This window comes from Chelmon rostratus, chromosome 22 (genome assembly GCF_017976325.1).
Source record: "Chelmon rostratus isolate fCheRos1 chromosome 22, fCheRos1.pri, whole genome shotgun sequence".
Lineage (NCBI taxonomy): Eukaryota > Metazoa > Chordata > Actinopteri > Chaetodontiformes > Chaetodontidae > Chelmon > Chelmon rostratus.
In genome coordinates this window covers 3,410,984-3,435,857 of record NC_055679.1, presented here as the reverse complement: position 1 = coordinate 3,435,857, position 24,874 = coordinate 3,410,984, and the positions used below count along the sequence as shown (strand labels likewise).

The following is a 24,874-nucleotide window of genomic DNA, read 5'->3' as shown; positions in this document are numbered from 1 at the left end:
AGCTACTTGGTTTCCACTTCATAACAATGACCCGTCCTGTCCGCTCCTGTCTGTCCCGTCCACATCCTCCCTATCCTGCCCATTGGTACAACATCTTCCAAACTCTCTTTGGGGGCGGAAAGCCGCCGCTGAAAGTTGCGGGTTGCAGATATCAGTAAGAACAATGGTCAAGGATAAGGCAGGCGTCCAGCATTTGTGCGAAACAGGGAGTTCATCATAATTGCTGTTAATAATTACAGTTGTGATAAGGGACGCAGGTGGCATTTATTGATGGCAAAGCTGTCTGAGGTCCCAGTTGATCTCCAGGAGCTGGAGGAGAAAGAGAAAACGGAGAGTTTGGATTTGAGACAGATTCAGACACCGTCAGGTATGTGGGACGAGCTGCTGTACACTGCATGTGGATGTGAAAGTTGCTGGAAATAGAAAATACTACTTTTGAAGGTGAAATCTTTTAACAGTGGAGGATTTTCACAAGCGGCTGGAATGTTAGCTGATAACAAAATCTTGGAAAAGGGAGCTGAGACATTTCAATGCTAAAATTCAAATCAAGCCGACTCCGACTTTAGTCTGTTTCTAGAGCTCAAATAGAGGTTGACAAAACACCCCCCTAGGACAGTGCAGGTCCTGACCTGGCTCACGGGCTCTGCTTGTATTTGAGGGTCTGGACCTTTGCTGTTTGCTCTTAATGCTCTTTGATAAGTGATGTTCAAAGGCAAGACAGGATCCTCTTCCTAACCTAACGTGATTAATGGATTTCAGAGCCACATAGAGAGGAAGCAGCAGTCGTCCAGGCAGCAGAGGCGAGATGATGCGCCCGGGAGCGAAGCAGTATGTGGTGGTCAGGCCGGTGTACTCGGAGGAGTCCTTCGCAGAGGAGCACGCGAAGGTCTACAGGCACCACAAGACCATGCTGGATCACGTCAAGCAGTACTTCACGTAAGGAGCACTGTGGTTTTTGGCTTTTGCCGCTTGTTTCATGTGAATCTTGCTTTGATAACAGCACAATTAACTTTTGAAGACTTTCTTTTTTGAATGTTAAGATGAGGAACTTAAAGGGGCGGGAAAAGTCGATCTTCTGGGTGAAATGTGTCTCTTCTTGTTTTTTTGAGTCATGCTTCTAAAACTCTACTGTCTGCAGAATAACTTCCATTACAAGATACATACACAGTCTAAAACAATAAACTTTTCATATAGCATCAAAGTATTTTTCCATTTTTACAGTTTAAACTGAGGTCAAAACATAATGATTGAGGTCAGGATTTGTTAAGTTAAAGGTAAATCTATGCTTCTCTCTCCACGAACGTTAATATGGAGAACAACACTATAAGGATGAATCCTGTATATAAAGCATCAAACACGTCATTTCTGTTTGTACAAACTGAAAGAACCAGAGAAGTCCAGCACACTGTCAACCATTCATACTCACTTTATCTACAACATTTTGGTCCTCAGACATTCACCTGGTAATTTCATGTATATGAGTGATTGCATTTTTTGGTTCTAATTTTGATGCACCTGTTTATAAGGCTTTCCATTGTGCCAGAGCTTTGAAGAATTTTTTTGTATGGTTAAGTGTGCCTAACAATCTCTTGTTTAAAATAAATACACGTTTACTGCGTCATAGCAGCAGAAAGTTTAAAAAGTATCATTTTAATCTGTTAAGATCTCTTCAAAGATCAGATCAACATACAGTTGAGCTTCAGAGAGTGTTCATCACGTTACTTTATCTATTTAACATGAACTCCGTATTTGTTTTTGCCATTGTGCCATTGCAGATGTGATGCCAAACGAGCCAAGAATGCCGCTCTCTCTCTTCTGCCAATCATCAGCTGGATAAAAACCTACCAAATCAAGGAGTGGCTGGTCAATGACATTGTGTCTGGTGTCAGCACCGGACTGGTAGCTGTCCTGCAAGGTAAAACGCGTTTCACTTCACAGCATGTCAACGTCAAACCAAACTGGCTTAATAGAGGCATCTGCATGTCTATCTAATATAATATTTGGCTCTGGTGGTCACATTTTGGCAAGACCTGCATGTATGATGTGTCAAAAAGTCCCAGTTGTGGAGAAAATATGAGTGTTATTATAAGAGGTCTGACTTGGGGCTGCAAAGGTTAAATCTGCAGTGCAGAACTTTTGTCTCCCCCTTCTGGCAGTGACAGTCATTACACAAACACCGTCGCTAATCAGGCCATATTCTTCGCCATGCTCCTTGTAGCCTACTCCATCACGATGGTATGGCTCCGGCAAACCAATCGTTGCTGGCTGACGTAAAAAGCGTCACTTTGTAAAACGCATCGCTACGGGTGCTCTAGTGTGGGAATGTCACTGCAGTCACCAGATTTAAAAACTCCTGTACGGTGAAATGCAGAGAGATTTACCTGGTGGTGATAGGCTTAATCAGCATTGTGTGAACTTGTTTGGGCTTGAGTATAAGAGATGTTAATTCCTCTGAAAAAGTATTGCACCCCAGCTTTAAATTCTTCTCAAAAGAGATCTGGATTTCAGCTACCAGTACTAGTACCAGTACAACTGGAGTGTGTTCGCAGGTGGGATACTGGCAGGGTTCGTCGTCCTCCTTCTCATTGACCAAGGTAGCGGTGAAGCTCACCTCTGGCTGCCGGCGACACACTGTCACAGAGGTCTGTCTGCAGCCCTTTGCAGATAAGCAGTAGAGTTAACAATGCAGGGGGAATCTGAGCGCACAGATAAATTATGCATTTTGACTGTTAAGCTATACAAACACACTGTAGCTGGCCAGAGTGTGGGATGAAGATGAAACTACTTTAATTATCAGTAGCCTCATTCTCACTGCATGACCCAAGTGAAGGGAGTAGAGAAATGCTTCTTTGATCACATAGTGTTGGTATCGGTAGAAGAAAAATGCAGTGTTTGAACATTCCTCAGGAGGGGGTGGAGATGAATATCGTTACTGATTTGCCTGAACGAGTCCTACATGCTGTGATACGTTGTGCGTTTTAATAGAAAAGGAGTGTTTCTACTTCTGCACAAATCCACCCACGAAATACGCAGCTGTAAACCTCGCCTGAGCCTCGGAAAATAAGCAACTGCGACAAAAGGTGAAGATGTGAGTCAGGAGCAAACATTTCCTTTGTGAAATCTCACCTGATAACTGATAATACGCGATAACCTCACAGCCAGCTTTCCCCCGCTATCTGAGTTGTTAAGCATGATAATGGCATTATCTTTAGCAGCAGGTCATGGTTATCACACAAGCAGTCCCAGAATCGTTTTCATGCATTCGCTTCTTCCTAAACATAATCCTAAACATATTTTAATACATTTTAAAGATATTTTGCAGAAATCAACCTTTGTATTTTCAAAGTGAGCTTTGGAAAGTATAAAAAGGAAACAATCATACTATAAATCTGTATAATATGCACATGGTTTTGTCTTTCAGGTCTGGCCTACTGTCTGCTCGCCTCTCTGCCACCCTGGTACGGACTCTTCTCCGCCTTCTTCCCTGTTATCATTTACTTCTTCCTGGGCACGTCCAGACACATCTCAGTCGGCCCATTCCCGGTCCTGTGTCTGATGATCGGCTCGGTGGTCACCAGGCTGGTCCCGGACGACGGTGTGGCTGCCAACATCACAGGCTTTGAGGACCTGAGCAGAGACGAACAGAGAGTGTTGGTGGCTTCTTCTGTGACCTTCCTCGTCGGCCTCATGCAGGTGAAACACACTCACCACAAGCGCTCATATCGCCCCTCCCGCAGCTAAATCATCACAAATAACCATTAACTTCTCAGCACAGTAATTCAAGTTTTCGTGTGTACAAAACAAAATATTTGCATTGGGGCGGCAGGGAAGCACAGTGGTTAGGGGATTCTGACGCAGCCGAAAGTCCTGTTACAGCATGAATCTGTCCTGTTTGAATGATGTAGACAGTCAACTTCAGTCAGCTCTTCACAATCAAATGCAGAACAGTTTGCATGCATGCAAGTTAAAGGTCCAGTGTGTAGAATCTCAGGGCATCTATTGGCAGAAATGTAACACAATACTCACACTTATATTTTCATTGGTGTAGCATCGCCTGACAATAAGACTAGTTTTGTTTTCGTTACCTTGGAATGAGCTCTTTATATCTACAGAGGGAGCAGGTCCTCTTCCACAGAGTCCACCATGTTGCACCGTTTCTACAGTAGCTCAGAGCGGACAAACCTAACACTGGATCTAGAGAGCAGCTTTCACATTTTTCAGCCTCCATACAGGGGAGTGAGTTTTGGACTCTGAAACCCCCACGCTAGACGTCACTAATCCTAAACACTGGACCTTTAAAGAACCCCTCATAAAACACACTTCTTCACTGAAACAGTCTTAATTCATTTAACCTGCTGAAAGGAAAAGTGTGACATTCAGGAAACAGGCTGATCCTCCTTCTTGCAGAGAGTTACATGAGAAGGTCGATATCCCTCTCATGTCAGACTATTACATATGAGTCTGCAAGTAGGAGACAGTTGGCTTAGCTTTGCATCACAGTCCAGCACACAAGTACCCTCATCTGAATAAGTATCCAGACATAGTGCTCTACTATAGACCTTCACCGCTCACCTCTCTGTCTCTTCCAGTTGGCAATGGGTGTCCTACAGGTGGGCTTTGTTGTGATGTACCTGTCTGACACTCTGGTGTCTGGCTTCACCACAGCAGCCGCCATCCACATCCTGGTGTCCCAGCTCAAGTTTGTGTTGGGGCAGCAGGTCCCAGGCATCAGTGGACCTCTTGCTGTCATATATGTAAGTCCAGGACAATTCTTGCTGTTTATCACAGCCAGCGTGTGTCATTCATTCATCTATTAGACCCGATTCATTTGTCTTTTTCAGACCCTGGAGATCATCTTCAACCAGATAACCTCCACCAATGTGTGTGACGTGGTGATCTCCTTGGTGATCATGGTGGTGGTGTTCATTGTGAAGGAGTTAAATGACAGATTCAAATCCAAGCTGCCAGTGCCCATCCCCATCGAGGTTATCATGGTGAGCAACATGGTGCAACACGATCCTTAACAGTGTTTCTATAACCCGAGGTGCTGAAAGCGAGTTCGTTATATAAACAGTAATAATGATAACGCATATTTTGGTTGTGATTTTTTATGACAGTGATCAGCTGGAGTGCTCTCCATAAGAATCATTAACCTGATTTAGGAGATAACATTTGTCGCTTAAAAGAAAGCATTTATGTCAGCTCAGTTCACAATCTGCAAACCAGGACTTAGTGAATACTTCTGTCCAAGAACTTCTGTCCGATTTGTCATTTCTTCCCCAGACTGTCATTGCATGTGGAGTTTCGTACGCTTTTGACTTCAGGACAAGATACGGCATTGATGTCGTTGGCTATATTCCCAAAGGGTAAGACACACATGCACAGCAATGCCATCAGTGATGAGTACACTTCAAGGCCAAGCACTCACTAGATTATAGGGCAAGCCCGACCAAACACAGATGATCTTCTCTCCCTCTGAAAAGGATTTTCTCATGCCACGTCATATTTTAGGTGACACAGTTTAACAATGAAAACAGAAGTCAGTACAGTAAGTCGGAATTTCAGAGGAAACATTGTCCAGGAGGCTTCTGTCCTAAGTGTGCGCTGGCAGCAAGCAACGCTCACCCAACTTCCCAGATTTCTACATTTCCTTGATTTACTACAAACAGGATTTTCATGAACAGTTGGCATTCAAATATCACAAAAAGTACTTTTATCACTTTACCCTTACTGTTATCTATGCAGCTGTAGTCATCCGCTGAGGGCAGCTGAGATCTGCTAAGAGAGAAATGTCAGAGATACACTTTCTATCTCTGAAGTAAATATGCAGTTAAGTTTAGGTGGAGTTTTGTTTGTTGATCAGCCGGGACAGAGGTGTTCACGGTCAGGCTTTCGATGTTGTGAACACCACGGATGACAGGACACATGATGGACTTGATGACCCATAGCCACAAAGAAAAATGTTAATTGAGGTAGAATTCATATTGAAGTGTCTGTGTTGAATATTACAGAAATATTTCAGCGTAACACGCTAATATCCTTTCTCAGGTACGAGCCTCCGGTTGCCCCAAACCTGCACATCTTCCAGGAAACGGCAGTGGATGCATTTCCCATGGCCATAGTGGGTTTTGCTGTCGCCTTCTCCGTGGCGAAAGTCTATTCTGTAAAACACGATTACACCATAGACGGAAACCAGGTATGGAACAAAGATTTACGCGAAGTAAAAGCCGCTGCACAGGTTTAATCAGCGTTTGAATAAAATGTGTCCTGTCTGACCTGGCTGTAGGAGCTGATAGCTTTTGGAGTCAGCAACATCTTTGGAGCTTCCTTCAAGTCCTTCGCTGCGAGTACAGCTCTTTCCAGGAGCGCAGTGCAGGAGAGCACAGGTGGCAAGACCCAGGTAAACTCACATCAGGTGTCTTTTTGTTCCTCAGCGCAGTCACTTTACTTAATCTTAACCTGAAGTCTAACCATAGAGGAGTTTTTGTCAAATCTGGGACAAAATGCAGTGATGCATAAAACCACAACATGTTGTTTTTACGCTTTAATTTGATTCACATTGAAGCAACATGATATAGTGAGTTAACTAGTGAGCTTTAAGTGCTAGTCTGTGGATTTTGTTAGCTTTGGACAGAGCCAGGGTGCTGTCTTTCTAGGAACTTGAAAGGCTAACCTTAGCATTTTAGTGCTATTGCTAAGTATGTAGCATGTAGTATAGTTTGTTTTCTTCGTGTTTATACTTCTGCTCATTTACATTTCAGAGGAAAATATTGCAATTTTAATTCTGCTTCATTTGTTTAACTTCTTTGCAGGTGAACATACATACAAAACAAATCATCAGTACCATCAAGATATGATGCATTTTTATAGACTACCTAACAGTTTATAAAATAGCTAAGAATTAGCTAACACCAGTAATGGTGTTCCAATAATGTAGTATATAATGGTTAAACTGCTAAAGAGGCCATCCTTCTGCACAATAAGTAGCACTGGCTTGAAAGCTGAACTTTTTGTATTATTAAGTATTATTAACTGTAATATTACTAATTTCAGTTCATTATTAGCTGAACTTTACAAATGTAAAACACATCATCTCCAGATGTAAAGAGTGTAAAGTTAATAGAGCATGCAGGTGCCCAGAGGCCAAATCCCCGAAAACACTGGTAGCACTATGTGGAAAAACACAACTTTGATATGATTTCCAACTTTTTGACCTTAAAAAGCATTCTCGAGACTAGAGACTAGAGAGACAGTTCATTAAAGTCACAGTGACAGACCAATAAAAATTCTAAACAACATTGACCTCTACTGTTTAGGGAGGAGGCCATGATATCCCTCTACCAATACATATTAGATTAGCAAACTTGAAATGGAAAAGCAGAGCAGTGGTATATTTTACAGATGAACTAAAACTTTAGTTTAGTGAGACTGTACGGACTTTGCAGCACAATAAAATTGAACATATGGAAGCAAAAGGAGACTTCATATCCCTAAATTTCTGTTCAGCCTATATAAGAGATGAGGCACCAAGGCATTCTTCATCTCTGTAATTTAACATGGCTGTTCTGTCCTTTTCAGGTAGCTGGTTTACTGTCAGCTATCATAGTGATGATCATCACAATGGCCATTGGATTTCTCCTGGATCCTCTCCCGAAGGTAACCCCAGAATTTCCTCAATCTCACACGTGTTTGGAGTCTTGACTGGCTGAAATCTGACCTTTGACCCATTGTTTTAACAGTCTGTGTTGGGTGCTGTGGTTATCGTCAACCTGAAGGGCATGCTGATGCAATTTAGAGACATCCCATACCTGTGGAGGAGGGACAAACCAGACTGTGTAAGTTCTCACACTCTCTGAGAGTAGTTATAAAGAAAGTTATAAAAAACAAAAAATCTCTGCATTTAAAGACTTATGGTTCCCCTTTTGAAAAACTTTTCTCACCACTTTCATCCAGGTGGTGTGGTTAGCTACCTGTATTGCATCCATCTTGCTGGGGCTGGATCTTGGATTGGCCGTGGGTCTCGGTGTGGAGCTGCTCAGTGTCGTCCTCAGAGCTCAGTTGTAAGTATCTGGTCAACTCTGTACTTTTTCTTTACATGTAACTTTGAAACTTGTTTAATTTTGCTTAAGTGCGCCAATTTATGCCATGCTGGCAGCAAGGATCTGGGGATGGCAATGTTGGTTGTCGGTCCTCCACTTTGGTCTAGGTTGAAAAATTGGATGGACTGCAATTCAATTTTGTACAGACATTCATGGTTCACAGACACTATATGCTAAAGGCTTTGGGGAGTCGCTGACTTTTCCTCTAGCACCACCATGAGGTTCACATTTGGGGTTTTAGCTGAAATGTTTTAGCAACTATTGGATGGATTGAAACAAAATTTGGTACAGACACTTCTGGTACAATACTTGAATATATGATGAAAAGTAAACTAATGAGATTCTCATTCCCATAGCCTCAGCTGTGTTTTGTGCACTATTACCATGTTGTTTCATATAAACATTGACAGCTCAGTGAATAATATCACTTTATTTCCAAAGTTGGAATTAAAAAAAAGGAAAATAGGTATGGATTCTAGACATAGGGGAGCTGAGGTGGTTGAACCCTAATTCCAGGAATTATTAAAAGCTATCAATTTCTAGAACAGTGTGATGCAGACTTGCAGAAGAGAGAGTGTAAGAATATTGACAGAAGTGTCAATGTGATATAAAACCTTCCTTTAATAATAAAGCCTAATATTACTCACAGTTGTTTATCAGTGAAGTGTCTGAACTACATTACAAACTGGATTTAACGGTGACAAACAGACATATAGGTCAGCGTTTAGGCTTCGCTCTTCTGGCGCTGTGTCTCCCTCTTTATCACCTCGCAGGTCTCATTAGTTACGTGTTGCTGATTGTTGCTGTGGCTGCTTTGATGGGCAGCATGTTACAGACTGTTATGGCTAATATGCTGATTATGGTCCAATTATGAGCCAATGTGTATAATAGCAAGAACCATATCTCAGTACACACCTTGAAATGTTGACTTGATTGTGCTTTGAAGTTTTTATAGCTGATACAGGCTGTGGACATGGAATGTGACGTGTTGATAATTTGTTTTAGTGAACAGCCGAATGATGCTTCTCTTTTAGTGCTGATGTTTCCCTTCTTTTTCAGCCCCCGGTGCAGTGTGCTGGCCAACATTAAAGGAACTGATATCTACAAAGACAAAAAGGACTATATTGATGTAAGTCGACGTGTGTGTTCAGTTGTTGGTAGATACACTCATAGACTGTATAAAAGGAGTGAAAATAGCCACTGCTACATCACCCATTGGTTTGTTGCTTCGAGTTTGGCATTTTGGCCGTCGTCCTCTTCATTAAACAAGCTGAAAACAAAGTACACTCACTGGAAAAAATGAACAGCTGGCTCCTGCGAGTGTCTTTTAGTGCTGACATGTTTATGTGACCAAACTTTTACAATTAACGTTAATGAACTGAAAACAGAATGTGAAAGTGTCAATCAATAAATCATTCAAACTTTATTTATATAGTGCCTTTCGAACAAATCTAATGCAACTCAAAGTGCTTTATAAGCCCTTAACCAACCGTAGGATGTTAAAAAAGATTACAGACAAATGCACTCTGACCACCAACAAACAAAAACCTGTAGAAAAAGTGAATAAAACAACAACATAAGATGGATATTTATGATAAAAAAGGCAAATAATGATAAGCAAAAATGTCAATTAAAAACAAGAATTAAATAAATAAGATTGATCATCAGTTAAATGATAAAACAAATAGAATAAAATGAATAATGATCGACAGCAAAATTTTTGATAAAACAAAATTGAACAATATAAATAATAATGACGATGATACATAAAATAGGTAGAAATTATAAAACTATAAAATTACAAAACACAAAAAAAAAGCCAGACTGAAGAGATGGGTTTTTAGTTCATAATATCAAGAAAAAATATAGTAATATTTTGACAATAGCTCCTCTCAGGTCTTTGAGTGTGATGGCTGAAAGCATCATCACTAAATATTTTTGTTCTGCTTTGCGGAACAGCTAAAAGAGGAGATCATGAGGACTAAAGGGGCTTTCCTGGTTCATAAACCAAAAGGTGCAAGGTGCAAGGCCATATAGTGCCTTATAAAGTCATAAAATAATTTTAAACTCAATACAAAAATTAACCAGTGATAAGACTTAAATAGGCCTAATGTGAGTAGGTGTAGGTGTATTGTGTTCTAGTTTTAAAGGGTGCATCGGCCTCTCTGTGCTGCTCAGTGACTGAAGTGGTTTGGAAAGATACTTTGCACAGAAGCAAATTAAAATCAGTTAAAAATCACTCCTAGATTTCTTGCTTCTTGTTGAGTCCTAGTGTATTTAGTCCAGTTTCTCCCTCTCTCTGAGCCTTTGAACCTATGATCAGTACTTCTGTTTTATCCTGGTGGAACTGTGAAAAATTGCATAACATCCAGGCTTTTACATGTAAAATGCAGATTACAGGTGAGTCAGTCAGCCCAGCGTCACCAGGAGACATGGCCACAAGAGATGCCGAGCCTCCTGATGACACTGCACAGGGGTAGCGGTTAAGTTACACTTGCTGGGTGTTACAATATCAAGGTTCAGCTTTACTAAAGTAGTTTGAAATTCATAGGGGAAGACACTGAGCTGTAGGGAGTGATTTATCATGGCAAGTATGTCTTCAGATACAGAATTAAAGAGTTGGAAGTTGAAATCAGCATCAACCAGATCCAAATGTTCATACTGTACGCAGGATAAAGGTAAAAGTACAGTGTGCCTTTTCTGCCGACATATATGAGATCTAATATTGATTAGCCAGCAAACTCTTAACATTAAGAGCCTGGAGGCTTGATACTGTAGTGGGTTGTGGATTTACCAGATAATCTACTGAGCTGATGAGTTATATCAGATCAACAGAGGTAGGCAGTCATGGTGAAATATATTGCACTGAGTTGTTGGCGAGCACCTGAGAACCCGTCGTTCAGGTGTAGTCCATCGTGCTGAAATAAAACAGGGCGGCCCCCAGAAAAGGTCAGAGTTGACCATAAAAGTGACCTTAAATGAACATCAAGCTCTATTGAAGAAGTCTTGAAACTAATAATTGAGACCATAAACTCTTCAGGAAATGTTTACTGAGGTAATAAATCAAGTGAGAAATGGGGTCATTTCCTCATAGACTTCTATGCAATTGGACCTCTTTTTGCAATCAGTGGAGTCATCTCCTGCTGGGCATGAGACAGAAGATTTAAAGTACTTACACAACGGGCTTCACTTATCAGACGTGGAGGCTGTGTCTTCTTCTTTGCAGTCTAAGGCTGCATCAAAAGATTATACCTCTCTAATACTTGACTGTTAGATAAAAAACTATAGCCAGTTAGCTTAGCTTAGCATAAATGTTGGAAATAGAGTAGAGCAGATCAATTTCCCCTGTTTCAGTCTTTGTGTTGAGCTAAGCTAACTAGCTTTGGCTCTGGTTACATATTTAATGGACAGATAAGAGAGTGGTATCATTCTTGTTATCTAACTCTCCTTTAAAACATTTATCGTATTGAATTGTTCTGACCAGTGGCTCCAAAAGGGAGCACCACCTTACAGTATTGGGACCACCAGTTAAAAAAAAAAAGAAAAGAAAAAAAGTCTATATAGTTCTTAAGGGAACCAGAGAGCCTCCATCCTCCTTCTTGCCTGTTTTATGTTTGCATCACACAAGTTGTACTTGACTATGGTTTTGGGTATAACGCCAACAACTCTCTCCAGATATATGAACCAGAGGGAGTGAAGACGTTCAGGATACCATCACCAATCTTCTTTGCCAACATTGAGTTCTTCAGGAGCAAACTGGTGGAGGCTGTAAGTACAACTGTGGCTACAGATTGTGTTGCATTTTTTTTTTCAGCTTAGCTAATTAGTTTGTAAGACAGCATCTTGTTGAATGGAAACTACAGTACCATAAAGGTGCTATTAAAGGTCATGTTGTAAAGAGACAGACTGGAAAATAAAGCTTTATAAATCTTATCTGTGACCTGACCTAAAACGTCTGCCGTACCTCTCATATTGTCTCCCCAGCTTGGCTTTAACCCGCTGAGAGTGTTGAGAAAGAGGAATAAAGCACTGAGGAAGATCCGGAAACTGATGAAGAAGGGATACCTGCAGTGGACATCAGTAAGTAACAGCTTTGTTGTATCATAAAGGTCCCACTCACTCCATTTTCACACTATTTTGTTGGCCTGATGACTCTGTGCAGGTCAGCAATGAACAATGAAAACATTAACATTACTGCCACTTGAAAACCATTGTTAAAGGCAAATCAGTCCTGATAATAATAAAGCAATTATTATGTTTTATGTGTCATTATGTTAATTACTATGCTAAAGGGTTAAAATGAATATACCAAATGTGAATTGATGTATGTTAGGCTCCAGTTGCTAGGGGCAAAATCCAAGCTCCCATGTCATAAATCACTGAGTTTTAGGGTAAAGACTTAAAGGGCAGAAGCAGCATTAATTACTTAATTATGTATAAAATCTATGTACTATGTAAATCTGACACAGCCGTCTGAGATTTACTCGCCAATCAGAAACTCGACCTGCATTTGGTGCTTGGTGGGTGTTAATCTGGACGCTGAGGACTTTATAACACGCCACCATATTGATTTGTGTTCTCAACTAGCCAGTACACATAGCCATAAATAATATGCATTTTTTACCGGCCTTTATCTCAACTAGCAATCCCATTGATCTACATTAAATGTTTACATCAGCATTTGCATAGACTGGATGCTTTCTGCTAAGATGCTGAAGAATTGATATTGTGCTATTGCGATTAGTTTGATTAATAGACACACTGTATAGAGCTTTTGCTTTGTTTCAGCTTGAAATGCTCGCAAACTTTGGCCACTTCCTGTCATTTCCACTGGCCTCTCTCTTCTCTTCTCCCCTCCAACAAGCACTGTTCCACCCCCTCTTCCATGCGCCTCGTTTGAAGTGTATCATGCCCCGTCGTGTTTGTTGAGGTTTTGCTCACTGGCGTCATGTTGTTGTCTAGCACTTCCTGTTTTATCGTGAAACCTAGCTTCCCTCTCGTTTCAGGCCCTTGACTTCCTGGTGTGTTTCCCGCCTGTCTGATTGTCTGCCCCGCCCTGATTGTCTCCACCTGTTCCTTGTTACCTCGTGTATATATTGTCTGTGTTTCCCCTGTCCTGTGCCAGATTGTCTTGTATGACCCATGATTCATGTCAGTCCTGTCTCGTTACCTTGCCTGTTGCTCACCTTGTCGACTTAAGAGTCTTTTTTTAAATTGATGGAACAAAAGGACAAAAATCAAATGAAAATAATCCAGTCTGTTCCAAAGTACAGTAAAGTGGCCACAAGTAGGCGACAACAAACAGTAGAGCTTGTAGCTGCATGATTCAGCTTATCTAAAAGGCTACTTTGGACTGAAAAGTTGACATACAGTATAAAACAATATTGGCTAAACTGGTCTCAACTGTCTGCACCTATAACTTCAGTATAAATTTAGCTCTGTTTCGTCAAATGCATGAACAATATGTTACCTTTACAGACAGGCTTCCTGAGTACGTCGCATGGATCAATGAATGAGTCAGAGGATGAGAGCAACATGGAGGAGCTCGACCTGCCGACTGACTTCAAGGGCCTTCCCGCCCGGATCGACTGGAACGCCGAGCTTCCCGCCAACATCATTGTCCCCAGAGTGGACATCCATAGCTTGATCCTGGACTTTGCTGCGGTCTCCTTCGTGGACATCTCTGGTCTGAAGGGACTCAAAACGGTGAGTGGTTCATTCGCAGCAGCGACAGACGCAGTTATTTTACTGATGTTGTTTTTCTCTAATCGCCTTTAACTTTTGCAGGCGTTGAAAGAGCTGGTCCGGGTTGAGGTTGAGGTCTACATCGTGGCTTGTGATCGTAAGTGTGAACCCACAGTATTTAAGTTTAGTACTCTCTGTGGAGCAGATGCTGGTTTTTGCATATCATGACATCATGATTTGTAACAATGGATTTTATTATGAAGGACTTCTTCCAATAAAAATGAAAGATCTATCTATGAAATGAATCTATGAAAGCAAGCACCCATCATTTATTATTACAGACGCAAACAGCTGCCATTGCTTAGCAAGTTCAGGTCTTCGAAGTCATTGCTCTGGTCCTTTTTATACTCTACTAGCAAACTGGAGACACCAGAGGGCCAGAAGAGTTTGTTTTTTGTGTGAAGTGCATGCACCAAGTTTGCAGAAGCAGCATCACTGAGTTGGGAAAGGGGAATTTGGACTTGCAAAATAGCTTCCAGTTTTTAAAATGCACCAGTGCTTTCTTTGTATTGTGCCCTTACTTTAGCAACTTGTGCATACGCTTCACTGAATGATGGTGCATCCTCAAATGCTTTCTGTCCCATTGTCAAGCATATTTTTGTGCATTTAAATGTTCAGTTTGGGCATTTGCTGCCAGCTGACTGGTATTACAGTAGATTATAGCCCAATTAGTCATAATCTCTATTTAAAGAAGGACAACTTTGTCTTTGACCTAACAGACCTCTGAATGAAGTACTTAACTTCTTCTCTTTACCTGCAGCTTACATCCTGGAGAAACTGCACGACTGCGGCTTCTTTGACGATGAAGTTCAGCCGTCAATGTTCTTCCTGACCCTGCATGACGCCATGCTGCACATTCTGGAGAAACATCCTCAGCCTACAGAGAAGAAATCTGACTTGGACAGGGTAAAGAAGACAAGGCGCAATATCTGGAGGAGTCTTTTATCTGAACAAATTCTGTATATTGGTGCTGTGAATATGACCTTAACTCTTCGTGTTGTTCTGCAGATTACAACAACAGTCACAGTTCACCACCCTGGACGCCATGTGAGGAGCAGAGATAGAAATGTAGGTGTACAGGTTTCATCTCCTTTACTATAACCTTGTCCTATATTTAATGCTATTGGTTGATTATTCTGAGACAACGCCCTCTGATCAGCAGACAGAAACTACAAAATGCACCAGAGTTGGCCATATTCATTCTTCAAATGCGATGCCTTTAAGCTTTGATGGAAACCCGACTGAAACACCACCCTTTCTTCTCACACAGGCTCCAGATCCAGAAACCAAGTTCTAACTTGTCCATGAGGAGATGGGGATTTCTGGGAGAAAACCCGAAAAAGACCAAAGAAAGAACATGTAAATGTTTTACCAATCATGCTGTACAATACACTGATGGAATGAATCACGAGATACTGTTTCTGACAATCTAAGTTTACAAATACAGAATTTACTGTAATGTAAGAAAACAAATTTCATGCTATTTTTTGTTTTTTATGCTGTTTATAGTGAATTTGTAGAAATTTTAGGTGCAATATATTTTACATGTTGTAAAGTTATTATTATTGTCAATTCACTTTTTTTGGCACACTGTTCTAACAACAGATAAATAAATAAATAAAATAAGTATCCTTAAATTTTGTTTTGGCCGCTACCCTCGCAGACCATCATACTCACTGGATACCAAGGCTGGATTTCCAATTGTCAAAAACTCTGCTCATGTGCTTCCTCAGGAACAACTGTCATCACACTCTGCACTGTGATTGGTGCATTTAAATGTGACATCACATTTTTCTTAACAGAATTTAGGGACTTTTGAAGCCATGTCAGGCTTGATGGTCTGAACAAGCAGCTGAGTTTTTGATCTTCATAGATAATATCTAGATCACTTTTTTTTCCTTATTCAGTCATGGATATTTAATGCCATAGAGAAATACTGAAGATTTTAAAGCTGAGTTTTCAGGGGCTTTAATTGGATTCCTGCTTTAATGCCTGATGTTGAAGTCTTGAGGAGGATCCCTGTATCAGAATCTAGACTAATTACCACAGACAGAGGACCAATCAGGCCATAGATTTTCATCCAAACTGCACCTACTGCAATATTCTCTTTGTCTAAATGGGTTTACATGGGCCCTGAACTTCTCTTTTAAATTGCTGATGAACCTCATATTGTCCAATATCACACTGTCACAGAGTTATACAACTATTGCACCTTCTTTGAGTTCAGTATTCCAAGTCAGTGCTGCTTTTCTTACTCGCATCGCGTCAATTTATTTTGCCACACTGTCGGCGACCAACCAGGCGTGTCCCTTCTCATGTGACCTCACACGAAATATGGAGCCAAAGAGTCGACAGCTACATATTTGATTTTTCCTCACTCATTAACTATGTTGCTGGAGGGAAAGAAAGGAGAAAAGATCTGATTCTCTGGGATCATTTTTTAGCCATATACAAAGAAAATGAACATTTCACATTGAAAGTAACCAATCCAAAATCAACATTTTAGAAAACCCTCTCATCCGTTATACCCGTTTGAACCTGACTGAATCAAAACAGAAAAGGAAATGAAACGGCATATGAAGACAACGAATCATAAATCTCCTTGTGTTAATGATTGAGCAGTGTTAAGACAAAACTGACAGAGGCATGAGATTGATCTCTGATCACAGATTAGATACACAGACTCACAGCCCTTCACAAGGAAGTAACGGACAAAGGTTATATAGGGATCTATCTCCAGATCCTCTCATATTGCACTCGGATTAGATTCCTCAGACATCTGAGGCATAAGATGGCGACTCTGAGGAGACAATATACGGTGGCCAGACCTGTGTACTCTGAGGACAGCTTCGGTGAAGATCATGAGAAAGTCTCCAGGCAGCGCAAAACCCTCCTGGACCATGTGAAAGAGTATCTGACGTGAGTGAAGCCCGGTTCTCTGTAACTGTCTGATCATGATCATGGTTTTGATGAAACTGTATGTGAGGAAGAGCTTTTTCCTTCTGCTAAATCCAGATGCGATTCCAAACGCGCCAAGAATGCAGTGCTGTCCCTCCTGCCCATCATTGGCTGGATGAGGATCTACAGAATTAAAGAGTGGCTGCCGGGCGATGTGGTGTCAGGGATCAGCACCGGGATGGTGGCCATCATGCAAGGTGAGGAGCAGGGCGGAGAGAGAGCCCGAGTGTGTCGTGGGTGCATTAAAATGCGTTCAAAAATTTGGCTCAAGATAAGATAAAACTTTATTGATCCATGAGTGCAGTGAAATGAAAGAGTCGCAGTGATAATTACAATTATGTAAGTGTATTGAGACACACATGATAAAAATAGTGTTATTTGGCGCTGGTTTAAAACCAGAAGCAATAGATCAATATTTATTTATTTATTATTTATTGGCTATTAGTATCATATTTGTATTTATATAACTACGACAATTAATGTGTAATGTTGTTTGATGCAGCCCTGGTTATCTGAAGGAAGCCCTAAAGCGAAATTAATTTGGACATGATTCACTCACTGTGGGGCATTTTAACGCTGGCATCATGGTCATGCAAATGGCACTTTTGTTTCACCAGAGATATTCACTGTGAAAAGTGTTATTGAAATCTTCATTCTCCCTCAGGACTGGCCTTCGCTCTGCTGGCCTCCCTGCCTCCGAGCTACGGCCTCTTCACGGCTTTCTTCCCCGTCCTTACATACTTCTTCCTCGGCACTTCGAGACACTTATCTGTAGGTATGTCACGCCACGCTGAGCCGCTGTTGAATATTTGAAATATTTTAAAATATTTCTTCCCTTGACTTAGACTCTCCAAACCCAGACGGAAAAAGCACTTTGATCAGAATTTATATAAATTGAACTTTGTGAATTATCACTATTTTTCAAAATAAAACAGGTTTTTGTCATCAAATATCAGTTAAAGAGGCCGGTTTGGAAAAGTTTATAAAACCGTGTCCTCCCACCCCTCCACATCCACCTTCATGCAGGCGCTTTCCCAGTCCTGAGTTTAATGGTGGGAGCTGTGGTGACCCGCCTGGTCCCACCGGACGGACCAGCGGCCAACATCACTGCCTTTGAAGGCCTGACCCCGGACCAGCAGAAAGTCATGGTGGCGTCCTCTGTGACCTTCCTCATGGGGATTTTCCAGGTAGATTTGGCTGATTTGATACCATTCCAGCAATTCTATATTTTGTCGGAAAGATTTTAAAACCAAACATTTCATTTTTCTGTCCCATGCAGCTTGCCATGGGTGTTCTGCAGGTCGGCTTCATTGTTGTGTATCTGTCCGACACTCTTGTGTCCGGCTTCACCACAGCGGCTGCCGTCCACATCCTGGTGTCCCAGCTCAAGTTTGTGTTAGGGTTGGACGTCCCGGGCCTCAATGGTCCACTCGCTATCATATCTGTAAGTCCAGGATGCATCTGAAGGTCATATTATGTAATTTGAGATTTGGAGCTGGCAGAGAAAGACCACTTCCAGCGCTTTTATTATTCAGGCAGTAGGAGAATAAGGTAGAGCAGGAACAGAGGACATAAACTACATTTTGAGTGGTTGACTGAGACTTAATCATGCTGCTGAGTAAAACGTGCCTTCTTTTGCAAAGACCCTGGAGAAGGTCTTTGTCCAGATCACCTCCACCAACATCTGTGACCTGGTGATGTCCATCGTGATCATGGTGGTGGTGTTCATTGTGAAGGAGCTGAATGAGATGTACAAAGCCAAGCTGCCTGTTCCCATCCCCATCGAGGCTATCACGGTGAGAGAAACCATCACATCATCATCACATCACACCGACATTAACCATGGCTCTGTTCAAGTGTCCCAGTAAGCCATGACAGTCTAACAGTGAGTAAGCATAAACATGAACAGGATCGTTGAAACGGAAGCACCAAAATACAATTTAGCCATCATTAATGTTATTATTTACACCTGCACTTCAAACCACAATGAATGGAAACCAATTTGTGCCGATGCTTATAGCTCTCTCTCTTTTCTGTTCACAAAGACTGTCATAGCTTGTGGGGTGTCCTATGGCTTCAACTTCAACGAGAGATACGGCGTTGACATTGTTGGCAAAATGGTTAGTGGGTAAGTATCAAGCTCTGCGCACACAGTACATCTGTGCATTAGGAGTCAGAAACAAGCTGACTGTTGTCAGCTGTTTCATCAGGTAACTCAGATCCACTAGTGGAACAAATACTCCTTTGCTTCAGTAAAACATGTAAACATGCTTCATTACATGTGACAGAATGTGATTTAAAATCCTAATTCAACAAAATAAACAATCCTGCATAAGCATTATCTTAAAATGTGAATGGTAATATAAGTCTGATCTAATGTTATTCTTCAAAAAAGTGAATGATATTGCATATGACATTATTAGATTGTTAGTACTGACGTCTCAGTGTCAGTACTGTACTGCAGGTAAACTGACTGCTGGTTGAAGATGAGCTTGTTTTGAATACTATTGATTACTTTGCAAAGATAAGACCTTGTTCATCCCCGGCCGGGAAAATTCGAGAGGGGTCATGAGATGAATCTGAGGTGTCATGAGATGATTAAAGGGAGAGGAAAATAGAAAAGACTATTTTTCTGCTCCACAAGTCTGGCTTTTCTCTAGCATTAAGGCTTTTATTGTGAATTATTGAATTGTTCGCCTTGGACCGTTATTTATATGAAACCGTATGAACGTTTTGAGGCGACGTGTCTCTCTGGTGAAACTGACAACTCATACACATATGAAACAAGACAAGGATCCCCAACCAGACGCTGCGTCTCTGTCAGGAGTCAGTAGCTAAAAAGGTTGGAAACCACTAGTTTAATCATTAACAATGTCATGTATTTAGAAGTGTTTTTATGCATGGTCTTAATATTAAAATTAGCTAGTAATGACTAAGTAAAAGTACAATTCTACCCTCTGTAATGTGGTTGAGTGTAAGCTCAAAGTAGCATAAAATGGAAATACTCAAGTAAAGTACAAGTACCTGTAAATTGTAGTAGGTAAGTCATGTAAGTAAATGACATGAAATGTACTTAGCTACTTCCCATCAGGTCCTTTAAATGCTCATTATAACACAATCATCTTTCAGGTATGAGCCTCCCAGTGCACCCAGTATGGAAGTCTTCCAACAGAGTGCTGTGGAGGCCTTTCCTATAGCCATAGTGGGGTTTGCTGTTGGTTTCTCTGTGGCCAAAGTCTATGCTATCAAACACGATTACACCATTGATGGGAACCAGGTGAGTTACATATTGTATATGCACACTGCCTATCCCTTCCTGGCTCTGACAGAGGAAAAACAGTTAATTGGTTACTGATTCAAAGCTATAATAAGAATAAGACTCATAATTTTGGTTATGAAGATATAAAGTGACATTGAGTATTGCTTTTATCTCAAGGTTGGACATGTAAAAAAGGTGGTCAGACAGAATCATTCAAGTCAAAACAAAAGGAAAGCTTTTGTTGTCAGAGTGCTAACTTCATATTTTACCGTTCCATCCCAGGAGCTCATTGCATTTGGGGTTAGCAACATATTCGGTGCAAGCTTCAAGTCGTTTGCAGCCAGCACAGCACTCTCCAGGACGGCTGTGCAGGAGAGCTCAGGAGGCAAAACACAGGTCAGAAAACAAATCTCATGTGTTTCCTGGGTCACGAACTTTTATTAGGTCACTATGCGCCGTGTATGGTGACCTACTTTGATTTTAAAACCCTGATTCCAAAAAAGTTGGCAAGCTGTGTAAAATGTAAATAAAATCAGAGTGCAATCCCTTGTAAACAAATGAAGTAACACCCTTTATACGATCATGTGTTCACAAAGTGGTGAACCTCCCTCCATCCTCCTTGGTGAACCACTGAGCCTTTCCAGGACGCTCCTTTCATACCCAATCATGATGCTATCACCTGTTACCAATCAACCTGTTTACCTGTGGAATGATCCAAACAGGTGTTTTTGTAGCGTTCCACATCTTTCCCAGTCTTTTGTTGCTGCTGTCCCAACTTCTTTGAAACGTGTTGCTGCATCACATTCAGAATAAGCAGATATTTATAAAAATCAATGAAGCTGATGAGGAAAAACATTAAATATACTGTCTTTGTGTTGTTTTCAATTGAGCATAAGTAAAAAAAAAGGGTCAACAAATGATCCCATTCTGTTTTATTTTTATTTTACACAGCATCACAGCTTTTTTTAGCATCAGGGTTGTAATGTCGGCTTTATACAATCCACTTTATATCACATTCTCTTCCTTCACCGGCGCATTATAAAGAAACATTAACTTTTTTACAAATGCAGATTGCAGGCATAATCTCAGCCATGATGGCGATGATCGTAACTGTGGCGCTTGGCTTCCTGCTGGAGCCACTTCCCAGGGTGAGCCTCTGCTAATGTGTTCATGTTACTTTTATATGAAGAGAGAATTTTCAGTTTTTGTTGTCATGCGATTGTACGTCTGCGGGTCTTTTTTTCTTATACATTCCCTTAATATTTGACTTCACTGCAGTCTGTCCTGGGTGCCTTGGTCATCATCAACTTGAAGGGCATGCTGATGCAGTTCAGAGAAATCCCGTACTTCTGGAGGAAGGACAAACCAGAATGTGTAGGTGTTCAAAATGTCTTACAGGTCACTGGCAAATCTAAGGTGTGCTCTATCTACCTTTCTTGGCCCAGTCTACTCTCTGTCTGTGTTTGACCGCGGGTGTTTGTCTGCAGGTGGTGTGGGTGGTAACCTGTGTGGCTTCCATCCTGCTGGGACTGGATCTTGGCCTGGCCGTGGGCCTGGGGGTGGAGCTGCTCACTGTCGTCTTCAGGACTCAATTGTAATAATACTGATGCCTTGTGACGGCCGATAATTTGTTTTTTGATATGCAAACTGGCTGCAAAAAGGAAATAATGAGAGAATCGTGGATTTGCTGTCGTGGATGAAAAACAGCATCAACACCCCTAATATGATATATAATTATACATGATAAAGCAGTAAAAATGGCACATGTGCGGTGTGTCATAGAGTCCATCCCCTGACCTACACTGTCCAATATACATGTTGTTCATGTTCTTCTAGCCCCCGCTGTTCTGTCTTGGCTAACATCCCAGGGACTGACCTCTACAGAGATCGCAAGGATTACCTAAATGTACGTCAATCTGTTAAATGAAATCAAACAAGTTTCAGTTCATGTCGTCACATCCTTCTGAATCACCTTTGTTTTATCACGATGCTTCCCTTCTCAGATACATGAACCAGCGGGTGTAAAAATCTTCAGGATACCCTCGCCTATCTTCTTCGCCAACATTGAGTTCTTCAAGGACAAGCTCGTAGAAGCTGTAAGTACGACACATCTGCTCTCGCCTCTGCTTCAGTTTGCTTTTCTCTGGCTGTCAGAGAATGTAATGCCAACACTTGGTTGTTCCAGGTTGGGTTCAACCCTCTGAGGGTTTTGAGAAAGAGGAACAAGGCTCTCAGGAAAATCAAGAAACTCTTGCAGACGAAGAATCCTGACATTACAGAGGTGAGATCTCAAATATACTAGAAACCGCTGCACCAGTGAGCGTGTTCTTCCAAAGAATGCTTTAAGCCTCCTCTCCTGCATGTGTCCAACAGAAAGGCTTGGAAGACGTACTCAGCCAGATGGGTGACGAGGGCTACATGAACACGGAGGAGTTGGATCTGCCCACTGATGTCAAGGACCTCCCTTTTCGGATAGACTGGAACGCAAAGTTTCCCGCTAACATCAGCGTCCCCAGAGTGGACCTCCACAGCCTGATCCTGGACTTCTCTGCCGTCTCCTTCCTGGATATCTCTGCTCTGAAGGGACTCAAAACGGTACAAAATCATTCAGAATCATTCACGGTTCAATTAATGGCAGCGAAGCTGAAAAGGATGTTACCTTGATGGCAGGCCTGTCAAAAAGTGACAAATCCCAAAGCCCAAGGCTCCATGCTCAGCTTGCCCGACCAACAGTCCAAAACCCATTCAATTCCACTGCATGCAAAAAGATCAAGTATAAGTAGGTGTCCTCATGCGGCCTAAAACCTCACTGTATTCCCCACAGGCGCTCAAAGAGTTCATCCGTGTTGATGTGGATGTTTACATTGTTTCTTGTGATGGTGAGTTCAACACTACATCCTGGCACCGCTGGTGACGCGTGCACACTGAGCATGAGGCGAATTTTGCCCGTAAAACCCTACAACCTGCTTCCCGTGTGTTGACAGTGTACATCCTGGAGAAGCTGCACAGCTGCATGTTCTTCGATGACGAGCTCCTGACCTCCATGTTCTTCCCAACCCTTCATGACGCCATGCTGCATGTGCTTGAAAAGCACGAGGACAACGGCAAAGACAGAGTGGTAAGGACAACTATTCATATCTATCATTCTTTGTGAACTGGGCTTCTGGATGGACGCTTAGTATTCTTAAGTAGACAAACATATGCGGTAAAATAGTGATATGAATCATGGAGCTAAAAGAGTTTAGCGTCAGGATCATCATCAGAGGTCATCAGGTCACTGTAATCAAAGGTTTCATTTCCTTGATATAATTAGATGCAGACTATGGAAGATTTAAAATGCCTAAATAAAAACAAATCAAAGACATAAAGTGAAATACAATTGAAATTGTAACATGCATTTCTGTTTGATGTGTGCCTTCACTGTGTCGTGATTAAATAAAACACACACTTAAAAGGACATGTATTTGACTTCTTGTCTCACATAACTGGATGAAATGTTTCGGATTATCTATTTTGAACATTGTCACATTGAAATCAGACCACAAAGTGAAGAGTTAGTGTGGAGTTCTGTATCTCAGAGCTGTCTGGCAGAAGGAGGTATCTTGCTCCACAACAAAGTATGAATGGATCAATGGCCCGATCGCTACCATCCTCAAACCTCATGGCGAACAAAAGCACCCCTTACATAATGCCGTTAGAAGGTTTAAACTTTACTTATATCAAACATCTCTCTTATGATAAATTGTGACAGAAGCAAACCACCTTGGACCAAAAACGAAAGAAACTCCTGACTTTTAAAAGAGTAGATAAAAGTTTATAAGTTCCAATCAATCCAAGCTTTTACAACTCTGAAACTCATTTGACTTTTTATTTTTTTGCAGTTAAAAGACACCCAACTCTAGAAGAGCAACTGAGCGAGACCATGCAACCACAGACCACAAACTGCCTTTAAATGAAGTGTACTATTTTAATCTGCTGTACTCACTCACCACTGGACAATATTTTGGAATTTAGTTTTTCTGCTAAATAGACTCAAGTTTAAGTCTTTTGAAGATTTTTAAATCCAGCCTTTGTTGTTGTAGTTGTTACACTCTCCAGTAGTGTCCTGTTTCAGACAACTGTTTCTTTGACAAAAATGTTTTTCAAGATTAAATGCAACATTTAGTGTAACAAATAAACGTGTTAATTGTATTTTCTTCAAAATCTGCAAATGTGTGGCATCTACATGGTTAAAACCAGCCTTCACCATCAGCAGGTTTTTCCAAAACGACGATTTTTGAAATGCCACCTGAACACAAGCTGAATGTATGGACTAAGGTAACAAAGCTGGAAAAAGTGAGGCATCAGTGTGTGGTTTGAAAGAGAATAACCTTCGTACAAACCTTGAAAAGGTGTACGTGATAAAACAGCCCAAAGACGAGAAAGAGCTGCCAAAGTGTCAGCTAATCCCTGACAGACGGGAAGCACAATGTCCTTCAATGTTCATGATGCATGACACTGGCCAGTTTTAAGCACTAACCATGTTGTGTTTTCTCTGAAAAGCAAATAGACAAAGACACATGAGAAGAATAACTCAAGCTGCGTATGAGCTATGAAAGAACCAGAAACAGCCAAGGGACCAATAAAATGTCTTCTAAAGACACACACACACATTTGGTGACTGTCAAGTATCTTCTTTGATAAAACCTGTTTTAAACATCATAATTAAATGTCCTCTTACATGCATAAGATGTGCATAACCACAAAAGCTTCATCAGCTGTCACATCAGACAAAGATGAGATGACAATTTTCTGTTAAAAATTTATTGAGACA

The 24,874-nt window shown here is 41.3% G+C and overlaps 2 protein-coding genes across 2 annotated transcripts; both read left to right on the top strand.

Annotated features, from left to right (window-relative positions):
- The first annotated feature begins 290 nt into the window (after positions 1 to 290).
- Positions 291 to 15,423, top strand: LOC121625569 (chloride anion exchanger-like). Its single transcript, XM_041963699.1, has 20 exons — positions 291 to 367; positions 760 to 936; positions 1,776 to 1,915; positions 3,422 to 3,693; positions 4,590 to 4,754; positions 4,842 to 4,994; positions 5,284 to 5,366; positions 6,049 to 6,196; positions 6,287 to 6,400; positions 7,579 to 7,656; positions 7,740 to 7,835; positions 7,954 to 8,060; positions 9,159 to 9,228; positions 11,775 to 11,867; positions 12,084 to 12,179; positions 13,578 to 13,805; positions 13,887 to 13,941; positions 14,605 to 14,750; positions 14,853 to 14,912; positions 15,115 to 15,423. Exons 2-20 carry the CDS (start codon positions 806 to 808, stop codon positions 15,139 to 15,141), a joined length of 2,262 nt encoding a protein of 753 aa, XP_041819633.1. The 5' UTR covers positions 291 to 367; positions 760 to 805; the 3' UTR covers positions 15,142 to 15,423.
- A 1,212-nt stretch (positions 15,424 to 16,635) lies between these two features.
- slc26a3.1 (solute carrier family 26 member 3) lies at positions 16,636 to 23,215 on the top strand. Its single transcript, XM_041964419.1, has 18 exons — positions 16,636 to 16,763; positions 16,860 to 16,999; positions 17,467 to 17,577; positions 17,829 to 17,989; positions 18,082 to 18,246; positions 18,446 to 18,598; positions 18,848 to 18,930; positions 19,932 to 20,079; positions 20,344 to 20,457; positions 21,132 to 21,209; positions 21,340 to 21,435; positions 21,549 to 21,655; positions 21,898 to 21,967; positions 22,065 to 22,157; positions 22,247 to 22,342; positions 22,435 to 22,656; positions 22,886 to 22,940; positions 23,046 to 23,215. Exons 1-18 carry the CDS (start codon positions 16,636 to 16,638, stop codon positions 23,213 to 23,215), a joined length of 2,190 nt encoding a protein of 729 aa, XP_041820353.1.
- Positions 23,216 to 24,874: the final 1,659 nt, after the last annotated feature.

Coding starts and splice junctions, on each gene's coding strand:
- LOC121625569 (XM_041963699.1), top strand. CDS start 806: ATGATGCGCCCGGGAGCGAAGCAGTATGTGGTGGTCAGGCCGGTGTAC. Junction 8,061..9,158: donor GTCGTCCTCAGAGCTCAGTT/GTAAGTATCTGG, acceptor CTTCTTTTTCAG/CCCCCGGTGCAGTGTGCTGG. Junction 12,180..13,577: donor GATACCTGCAGTGGACATCA/GTAAGTAACAGC, acceptor TTACCTTTACAG/ACAGGCTTCCTGAGTACGTC.
- slc26a3.1 (XM_041964419.1), top strand. CDS start 16,636: ATGGCGACTCTGAGGAGACAATATACGGTGGCCAGACCTGTGTACTCT. Junction 17,578..17,828: donor TTCGAGACACTTATCTGTAG/GTATGTCACGCC, acceptor ACCTTCATGCAG/GCGCTTTCCCAGTCCTGAGT. Junction 17,990..18,081: donor TCCTCATGGGGATTTTCCAG/GTAGATTTGGCT, acceptor TGTCCCATGCAG/CTTGCCATGGGTGTTCTGCA.